This window comes from Sinocyclocheilus rhinocerous, unplaced genomic scaffold (genome assembly GCF_001515625.1).
Source record: "Sinocyclocheilus rhinocerous isolate Xijiao unplaced genomic scaffold, SAMN03320098_v1.1 scaffold249, whole genome shotgun sequence".
NCBI lineage: Eukaryota > Metazoa > Chordata > Actinopteri > Cypriniformes > Cyprinidae > Sinocyclocheilus > Sinocyclocheilus rhinocerous.
Genome location: NW_015666483.1, coordinates 705,735 through 716,242, shown reverse-complemented (window position 1 = coordinate 716,242; position 10,508 = coordinate 705,735). Strand labels below are relative to the sequence as shown.

The window sequence follows — 10,508 nt, the reverse complement described above, 5'->3', positions numbered from 1 at the left end:
TTGTCAAAAATAAAGTATACTGAATTATCAACAAAGATGTTATGATAGTTTTGGTTCAGTGTATATTCAAACTAATGAATCCTTAACTTTCAAATCAGTATGATCAACTTTTTGCCTTTTACAAAGAAAATTGGATTCAAAATACAATAAATCTCATAAATTGCACTTGAAATATTGTTAAAAATTTAATTGTTATGGATTTACCTCTGGACATTTTTTTTATAAAATAGCAAAAAATATATATATTTACAATCTAGATGCAAGCAAAACCTCAATAGGTCAATATAACCCTTCTAATTAAATTATCATGTGTTTCGGTAGTGACAAATTTTGTGAGAGGACAAATATACCCAAAATTTCTTTAATACAATATGAGAATTAACTGCACAATTACTAGAAATGTGTACCTTGAATATTATACAATTTGCATACATACAATTTTTTTGGGGAAAAAGACGCTTGCAACTCTGACTTTGGACCAATTCTGTAGAATGCCCCATATATATATATATATATATATGGATGGATAGATCAAAGGAAGGATATATGTGAAACATGGACAAGGAACATTCATTCTCAAGCAAAATACAATTTCCTGTTTCTTTCTGTGATTCGCCAAGTTGACTCCACATGCAGAGATAAAGCATAATGAAATGTGCTCTTTGTAATACTGAATATAATAATCCTATTAATGACAAATGAGATATTGTACATTGTAACTAGCAGCAATAATGTCCACAGTACTCATTTTGAAAAAAAAAGTGTTTGTTCAACTCCTTCAGTGTCACAACAGTAGCTTTGCCATGACGCAAGTGCTCCTTACTCCTCGCACGATTCAAGGATGAAACCAATACATCGAATGCTCCCTCATTCCTCAAGATCCCTTTGCCTGTCCTTTCTGGCACAGTAGTGCCAACCTTCAAATGGCAGCTTGGTTTCATACCAATGTCAGAAGCAGGTCTTGGAACTTTTGGAGGCTACAGGTTCTGCTTAATCCGTCAGATCCTGACTGAGAAGCCAGCAGGAAAAGCTTCCTCTGATCAGCCACTGAGCTCAGTGAGAGAGCCTCACGCAGCTCTGGGACGCTAACAGCATCGGGCTTATCCTGGATGAGGGTATAAAAAGCATTTTAGTCCAGATTCACACTGAAACATAAACAAGGAGGGAGCCTGGCACGCTATTAAAGAGATGAATATCATCAGAGAAAAATGAATATCCAAACCTGTATGACTTCCTTCTGCGGAACACAATGAAAATATTTTGAAATGTTAATTTGATGTTTGCCTTTACAATTAAAGTCGGCTGTGTCCAGTGTTGTTTTAAACCCGTGACTTTGTACGAGTAAAAACAGTCAAAACACTCTTCAAAATAGGATAAACTATCAAATCAAGTAACTTTTATTTATATAAGCAGCTTTACTCTGAACTATCCCTTTAACTAGGATCTAGGAAATCAATATGAAGCCTATCTGACATTATAAACAGGGTTAAAGTTTAAACCAATAACTGAGCCTTTGGTTACCTGCTTGTTTCCCAAGACCACCACTGGTAGATCAGTGTCTGCTTTAAGTAATCGATGGAGCTCGTCTTTGGCCTGAGGGAGCCGGCCTCTATCAGAGGAGTCCACCACGTACACCAAGATATGTGTTCTCCTTAGGTAATCCACCCAGTACATTCGCAAGTCTTCACCACCTCCAACTGATAGGAAAAGATAATCAAAACAGGAATTAACTGTATGATGTGTTATTACTGCCATAGACACAGACAAACAGGCTTTTCTAAACTAAGAAATCATAAATAAGGCATTAACTGAATATTTATTACTTGTAGAGCAGGAATTAAAGTATCCCACATGAGAAATATATGCACTTAATTGTATTTAATTTGTACTAGTAGTGTACTTCAAAGTACATTTTAAAAAACTGCACTGCAGATAACAATTTTAATGAAATAAAAGGCAACATAAGTGTACTTAAGAGAGTACACTTTCATTAAACTAAGTTTCTTGATACATTAGTGCATACTTTCAAAAAGTGCATTTTGTAATAATGTCAAAATAAAGTTTTGTACTTCAAAGTACATTTGAAATCATGTTTTAATAACATTTTGCCGTGCGCTTTATAAAAGTACAGTTTTTGTGTTGGCTAACATGCTAAAGCACAAATGAAGTACTTGATATGAATGTATTATTTGATATTACATTTACGTTAATATATTCTAAATGTACTTAATAGCAACTTCATCATTACAAATGGGTAATTACAAATATATTTAAATACAGGACATAAAAGCTTCAATGGAAATGATATTAAAGTATAGTTTACCATAAATGATTGTCAGTACATTCAGCATAACACTTTAGCCATATTGCAAGACAAAAGTGGTAAGAAAATGACATATAAAGATGTACATAATCCTACTTGAATGGGTTAAACACACTCTCAAGTTCACAGTCTCAAGTTGCATTTAATATAAATTTAAACTATAATACAGTATATTTTCATTTAACTGTAAATAACATGCAATTAAGTGTCAGAAAACATTACATTCAGTATGCACCTAAGTATATTCTTCCTGTAAAAGTACTCTTTTTTTAAAATTATGCTAAATTGTACTTCTTCCTCACAAAGGTATGCGAGGGAACAGAGTGGTCTGGCACTGATCCATACTTTCCAAGAAGTCCAGCTGGCATGCAGGTGTGTGTAGGCTGATGAAGTTGAAGCCGCGTGTGGGTCGGCAGCCCTTCCTGGAGCCCGCTCCGCTCAGCCCCTGCAGAACGCTGCTCTTACCAGCGCCATCCAACCCAAGAACAAGCACCTGCTTCTCACTGCGCTCCTCCTCCTCCTAAATATATACATGTTCATGGAAGAAAAGGGAGTGAAATGAGCAATGGAACAGAATTGGATTTAAAGTCTGTTTATCCAGAGTCTAGTGCTGGGATTTTAGTGCAAGCTGCCGGAATTAATTATGCAACTTCACGTACAAATAGTCAGAGTCTTGCCATCATTAATTAGGGTCTTAGTTGTGTAATAACAGACAGACTGTCCCTGTTACTTTGGCTACTCTGTTGCACTCTACATCAAATGTTATAATATCTTGTGGCACATGCAAATGTGTCTTTGCATTATTGCAACTTTATGTTCAAAATGAAGAATCCATATAATTTTTTTCCGACTTTTTTTGATCAATGAACTTTCATGATCTTTCCCTAATGAATCGTTCAGAACAGTTTGACTGATTCATTGAAATGAACCGACTCGAAAGAACAACTGAACATCACTTGCAAGCAATCTCTTCCAAAAGTAATACCTAGCTGCTGACTGAAATAGTATAGAGCTGAGCATAACTGCATATTTATATTCCCTATAGAAATTTCCATGGCTTTAATATATTTATTAATTTCCATGACTGTTCCAGGCGTGGAAAATATAACATTATGATATTTTCGAGTGTTCCATGACCTTGGGAACTGTGCTCTTCTAAATGTCGTTTTCTTTTTCTTTTTTTGATAATAAACAATACGTTTGCAACAGTTTTTTTGGGGGGGGGTTTCATGCAGATGGGTATTGTACTTTTAGTGAGAAATATAAAAAGCATAACAAATAAACAGAAATTAGATAAAAAATACAATAAGACAAGCAGGATTACTTTTCTCTATGCTATGATTTCTCAAAAAGTACATTTCAAGCATAATCTGTATGCACACGAGTCATGACAGACATACAGTACGTACAGTTCAATTAACAGAGTTCCCTCGACAATTGTCTCTACCTATCAGTCACGCAAGACATGCAGGCGGTGTCATAAAAAGAGAAACCATTTCTTTCGCTTCATACTCACCTCTCGGAACGTGTAGTAGTCTGACTCTGGTGACCATACTCGTCTTTTATAAAAAATATTGAGTGCGATAAACAGCGCGGTCCCGACCGCAGCCATAGCGGCGCTAAACGCCACGGAGATATGACGCAGTACAACCATGAGCTCACCTGAACCCAAATGCCGTGCTCCGTGCGCGAGCTGCCGCTTTTGCTTTCCAGTGCACGTGATCCTCCCTGGCTTGTTTTGAAAAGCACGCGCCCAGTTTCCTTCCAGCGGGTGACAGACAAGGGGCGGAGAAACCGTCATGTCTTGAGATTACAAACGAAGGATGGTAACATAGTTTCGCATGGTAGGGCCTAATATAATAATAATAATATTAATAATATTAATTAATTATTTGCAGTTCAACTTAAATTTGATGTCTGTAAATTGTGTTGTACCGTGGTATGTGTATAACACTAAAACTGTGGTGTATACTGAAACATTTTTGCTATGAAAACAAATGACAAAAACTAACAAAGAGAGTTCAAATCGACTAAAAAGTCATCCTCCCCTGCTCGCCGTTGGAGGGCGTTGTTTAGTTGAAATTTGGAGGAGGATTACTTCCCCATGTTGACCAAATTCCTTTACATGTTCTTTATTCTTGGTAGAGATGCCCATGCACAGTTGACAACTGCAACTGCACACTACTGGATTTGTTTTGGTTCCTTTGATTTAGAGTGAAAAGCAATTAACATACAGCTACAGAAATACCTTGATTATATTGCATTGTCGTAACGACAATGTCGTTAGTTAAGGTAACTTTTATGTCTAAAGTATGATTTAAAAATGCTAAAACACAGAACCATCCTAGTATCAAAGGATAAATTATTACAACGTTTATATTGTGCCCGTTTATGCTATTTTGTTGTTTTATTTTAATATGATTGATTTATATATATTTTTTATTTTGCTTGTCCATCTTTCTTTTTCTAATAAATATATAAAAAGTTTCAAACTCTTGAGGGGAATGTTATATTTTGCGCTTTTTCCTATTCATTTGGTAATTATGTGTAGAATTTATAACAAATAATCATTAGTGTCGCCAATACTGCCATCAGTAGATTCGTGCCAAGCATTTTAAAGAACAATCGAGATGAGTCAAAAATAAAGTTAAATAAAAAAAAGTGAATTTGATACTTAAAAAAAATAATAATTTGATGTCTTGATACTTAAAAAAAAATAAAAAATTATGTCTTTAAAGTGCACTTTGTAATAGCTAATGTTAAATTAAAAGTTTTACTTCAAATTACATTTTTAATCATTACAATTTAGTAAAATTTTCTTGTGCTTTGTGTTGACTAACAGGCTGCTAAAGCACATGTAAAGTACTTGATATTAATTTGAACTGTAATGTGTTATTCCAAATACACAAAATAATGTTCTTTTTAGCAGCATCATATGACCCCTTTAAAGTTAATATATTCTAAATGTACTAACAACTTTATCATTACAAATGTGTAATTAAAAATACATTTATATACAGGACATACACGTTTCAATAGAAATTAAATTAAAATATGAAATTTATTAACTGCAAGTTTACTTCTTATGTTAACTTTTCCAGGGCTTATTCAACCCCTCCAAAAAGTGGTAAATGTCATTACTATCACATCATCACACACTGAATATTAAAAATCCACTTAAAAGTTGATCTTTATTCCAGGACATGTGCTAAATGTCCCCAATACCGCCCATACGTAATAAACAGGAAGAAAACGTTCCATCATTTATAACATACAAAATGATAAAACCTGTCTTGGCTTCTAATGAATAGTCTACATAAAACCAAGAAGAAGAAGAAGAAGAATGAATAGTCTGAGTGTGTCCTGCTACTAGAAGGGCTATGGCCATCACCTGTATGACGTAATCCATTCCAACCGCAGCATAGCGACCGAGCTTGACTACGGGGGAGAACCGCACACAGCCACTTAAAGGAGAAGACAACATTTGGAAACAAATGAGAAAGAAACGCGCTACTTTTAAAAGAAACTGCCGAAATGCTGTGGAAGTGATATGAATGCATCGACAAAACGAGAAGATACGGAATACGTGTGTTTGGAGTAACTGTTTGCGTTGCCTATATAACGAGCTTCTGGGCTAACAAGCTAGCACAGTTGTCGCTAAAACATGGTGGGCAGTCACTGAGCGAAAAAATCCTCTAGACGCGCTGAAATACTTGTGGATAATGCTGGAGAATTGATTCGTTTGCTGTCTTTACTGCTCGGAGGGAATTTGGTGGACTTTGAAATTGCTTTTTGGTTTTCTTTTCTTGGAGGAAAACTCTCGCGCACGACCTTTGAAAGTTTGGCGTTCTGACGTTTCGCGCGAGTTAACCGTCCATCAGGCTCCGCCAGAAAAGATGATTGATTGATGTATTGCGTACTTGACCGAGAATGCACAAGAAACGAAGAGTTTCTCACCATAAGCGCAACTCTTGCGGCAAAGTTACCCGATTCAGAGCATCACACCCTCATTCATTCATTTAACAACGTTCGCTCTTGAAAACAATGCCTAATATATAGGCTGCAGGAACTGAACTGGAATATTGGAAACCGTATCATGGATTATATGGAATACATCTCTGTGGCTAATTAATGGCACTTTCCTTATGCGTTAGGTTTAAATTTGGACTAGTCCATGAAAAGCAACACATGGTTTGCTTTCAACTCAATTTAGAAGACTTACAGAGAAAATTACATGGAGACTAGTTGGTCATGCCAAGGAAGGAGTTACCATTGCCAGAGGGTTGGGAAGAGGCCCGAGATTTTGACGGGAAGGTCTATTATATAGACCATATTAACCATACCACCAGTTGGATTGACCCAAGGGATAGGTACGTGATGAGTACTGCACGTTCTGGGAATGCATACTTGCTTACTCAGTATACAGATGCATGCTGAGTCTATTGTTTATATGTGCAGTTGTGATTCAGTGAATCTGTGGTAATTCAAATCCTCTTTGTTTTGTAATACAGTTCACTTCTCAAATCATATACACACGTCAAAGCACCTAAAATGGATGCATTTTAGGGTCCATTTCAGTGTTTTTTCCATGTTGAAATATTGCTTTGTTTATCCAGGAACCCATGATCAGTGCCAGCTTTACCACTTAAGTCCTCTTGGACTTTAACACAAAATCTGTGCAGGAATGCCTAAGATTATATTAGAATGTTTTCAAGCTCCAGTAGCTCAAGCTCTGGTATGTTCAGCAATTGTGCAACGGGGGTGTTTTTCCTTTCTTCCTTTGGGTTTTTACCGATGTAGTAATTTACAAGGTGCACAGAAATGGAAAGGTGATAGCAATCAGACTGCATATTTTTCCCCTTTGTGTGGTGCAACAGGTTTGCCTGTAGCCTTGAAACCAAGATGGCAGAAAGTTGTAAACAAGTACCTGGGACACATTCCTTAGCATGAGCGAAGCCCACAGCTGAGTCCCTCAAATCCGTTTCACAGCGAGTCAAGGTGCTCGACGGGTTCAAAGTGCACCCGAGCTGTGCAAACTTTAACAAGAATGGTAAAATAGTTTTCAGTGCATTCCACACTTGTTCATTTGATACAAGAGCTGTGTTTTTGGTCAAAATTAAATGGGTACTCCACCTTAAAAATTGTATTTATTTGCTCACCAACATGTTGTTCGAAACACAAATGACTTTATTTTGTGGGACACCAATGAAGATATTTTGAAAAATGTTTCTATGTGTGTTTGTTTTTTTTGTCCATGCGTTGAAAGTCAGTGGGGACCAGTGTTGTTTTAGACACCAAAAACTTTTTGTAGACAAAAAAAACTTTTTTTTCCTTTTTTTCAAATATGTTCATTTGTGTTTAACAGAAAAAAATAGGGGAGGATTATAAAGGAAAGGCCAAAGAAAAAAAAAAGAAAAGAATATGTGATGGCAGAATTTTTGGGTAATTTGAAGCTGACTTGTCAGCCCCACTTTAAAAAAAAAAAAATCCATTTAACCCCAGTGTAATTTTGTTATACTGAAATGGTGCAGAAAACTCAACAGCTTTGAGCTGAGCAACTGAACGGAAACAAAAGCTGAGGCATAACAGACGTTTCCATGCTCATGCCCGGTTGGCTGGTCTTCTTGCACAGTGGTGCATCAAAGGCGCTGATTAAAAATGACAAATATTTCAAATCCTGACCCAAAACTGTCAGCGTACCCACCTCCCTCCATCCCCCTGCATGCATCTCTCAGATGGCTGGTTCTTTCTGCTGAGCAACAGTTAGTTGACAGGGTGTTCTAATGTTAGTGGCTCTACTTGGTAATGAGCTCCCATTTGACAGCCTACCTGTGGCAAATGCCTGGAGTTGCTGAGGCGTTGATTGCCCTCCAGACATTAAATAATAATAATAATAATAATAATAATAATGTGCTGCTTGGAACTGTTTGAAAAATTTGGTTGGGTAATTTATGTGTAATATCAGTGGCTAGTGTAAGTGATAATCTTTTTCATGTAGTCATTTTTTTGAGTAGCTATGTTTTATTTTTAAGTAATATTCCTGGTTCCCTGATATTAACATATAACAATATGTAATTTTTGTAGAAGGAAGTACTTGCAGGCCTAAATCAGTTTTGTGTTTAGCCAGACTGAGGTTATGTTACATGTGATTTGTTTACATGTTACATTTGTCCCCAATTTTCATCAATTTTTGTTATCGTGCTGGCAACTGTCATCTTTGAATGGAATAACCAGGTTTCAGTTTTCCTGGTTGAGAATGTAGCCAAGAATTCAAAATCGTAAGGAGCCAAAAGTACAAACTGAAGTATCAGTAATTGGAATCCAATCACTAATGGTTACAACCTTTATTTAGAGAATGGAGACATTAGCTGTGGTACAGTGGACTGTATATGCTCATGACATATAGGTGGTGTTTAATCACAGGATTTAAATCTTCTCTCTGTCATATGCTTTCCTTTTTATCTTGTTTATGTCTATTGTTCTATATAAACAATATAGGACCATTTATAATTTTTGTGCCTTCATTTGTAATAATAATAATGTAATATATATATATATATATATAAACCAAACGCTATAAGACATGTAATGTACATTTTTGACATTTCACTTAAATTCTTGATCAAATAAGCAAATAAGAAAAAAGGCAAAATAAAAGCAGTATCAGTAGTGGTCTCAGACTTTTGGACCCACTGCTTATGATAGAATTAGAACATCAGAATCAACAGATGCCACATAATTTGTTTTGTTGTATCTGTAAAGTTGCAAACTTGATGTCTAACCACATAAATGCAGAGAAAGCATTCTTGCGGCCTGCCATCATGGACCACACTGGGCGGAACTGTTTTGTTTTGCCTCAGTGTGACATGCTGAAAACATGCGCTCAGGTAAATGGAATGTTATCTCGCTTTCTCTGATAGGAGACTGGCCGTCGTCGGGGTGTAGCAGCGCACTTTTATTGTCGGACCTTGAGCGCGGTGTGCTGCTTGTTGGAGCCTCATAAATGACTCTGGAATTTATGGAGTGCACTGAATGAAAGTGTCTGACTCATCAGTTAGCTATGTCCTGTGTTTGCACTCGACTGTGCGCTTTGTTATTTTGCATTAGACCATGGGTCCTGAGTCTTTGACTTCATAGGGTTTGCTAGGGCTTCAAGAAAAGAACAGGAGACCTTTCTGCAATTCTTGTTTTACATCATAAAAAAAAAAAGCAGGCCATTGCACCATATTCATTCCGTTCCTTCCTAATCATTTTAAAGCGCAAATCTGAACAGCATGCTCTGGGCTTGGGATTTTGAGCTTTTGAGTTCCCTTGGCTCTTGTCCATTTTAAGATCTCAGATACGCAGGCTTAAGCTCCGAGATTAATGTCGTCACCCATTCAGATGAGATGTCAATGAGTCTGGAGAATTATGGCATGAGAAAAAGATGAGTGTTTCTCACTGTAGCCGTGTTCTTTGTTGTGTTGCACACGTTTCTTTTCTCCAAGTTAAATTTAGAACAGGCCAGTGAAGGTCTCTCAGCACAGTTTCATTATTCATAACATGAAAAAGGAGCTAGTTCAGTTTCACCCTCTTTGAAAGTCTTGAATCGACAGGGGAAGGCAACAGCATGCGCTCACTTACTGCAGACAACTGTAAGATGATTTGAATGAAACTGCTTGCCTTGTATGGAAGCATATGGGTAGCAAAATTCATTTTGAAATGTAATTTGCAATATGGCAATGCAGTATGTAAAATGGCAATGCATTTGTTTATTTAAATTTACATTTTGCCATACATATGTGCAACGTTTAGTGCAAAATTAAAATGAAGATGAAGGCATAAAACATGAATTTAATTTATCCTAATCAAATGAAAATTAAACCCTTTTATTTTTTGGCAAACAAAGTGCTGCACAACAGAGGTTTACTGTTAAAATTAAAAAGAAAACAGATGTGATTATTCCTTTAAAAATAAAGATTTATTAATATTTATTAGCAGTAGTAGCATTGAGTCTTAAGACTGCTAAATAGTAATATATTCTGACAGTAGAACGTTAAACTAAACATTTATTTTGACGGGTTGCCGTGAAGAACTTCCAGCTGCTGTGTATGTGACATGACGGTAGATTTCTCAAATGAAACGGTAAATGCTAATGAAGTGACTCAGAGCAGCTGGAGATGACATTCATGTTCATATCATCATA

General features: G+C 36.3%; 2 protein-coding genes across 2 annotated transcripts in view; one reads left to right on the top strand and one right to left on the bottom strand.

Moving 5' to 3' along the window:
- Positions 1-467: 467 nt before the first annotated feature.
- On the bottom strand, positions 468-6,338 carry LOC107732323 (ADP-ribosylation factor-like protein 10). The gene is made up of 4 exons (XM_016543607.1): positions 6,281-6,338; positions 2,669-2,843; positions 1,522-1,697; positions 468-1,105 (listed from the first exon to the last, which is right to left on the bottom strand). The coding sequence occupies exons 1-4, from the start codon at positions 6,281-6,283 to the stop codon at positions 938-940; spliced, it is 522 nt and encodes a 173-aa protein (XP_016399093.1). The 5' UTR covers positions 6,284-6,338; the 3' UTR covers positions 468-937.
- A 214-nt stretch (positions 6,339-6,552) lies between these two features.
- The window catches only part of LOC107732322 (protein KIBRA-like), a 49,945-nt gene continuing 45,989 nt past the window's right edge, over positions 6,553-10,508 (top strand). Inside the window, exon 1 of the mRNA XM_016543606.1 lies at positions 6,553-6,693. Coding sequence (XP_016399092.1) covers positions 6,575-6,693 — 119 coding nt within the window. The 5' untranslated portion in view covers positions 6,553-6,574. The remainder of the gene's footprint in view (positions 6,694-10,508) is intronic.

Bases quoted from the DNA above. Each gene is read 5' to 3' on its own strand.
- LOC107732323 (XM_016543607.1), bottom strand. The intron at 1,698-2,668 runs GTATGGATCAGT...TTTTCCTATCAG, and splicing joins CCAGCTGGACTTCTTGGAAA to TTGGAGGTGGTGAAGACTTG. The intron at 1,106-1,521 runs GTAACCAAAGGC...ACCCTCATCCAG, and splicing joins TGGTCTTGGGAAACAAGCAG to GATAAGCCCGATGCTGTTAG.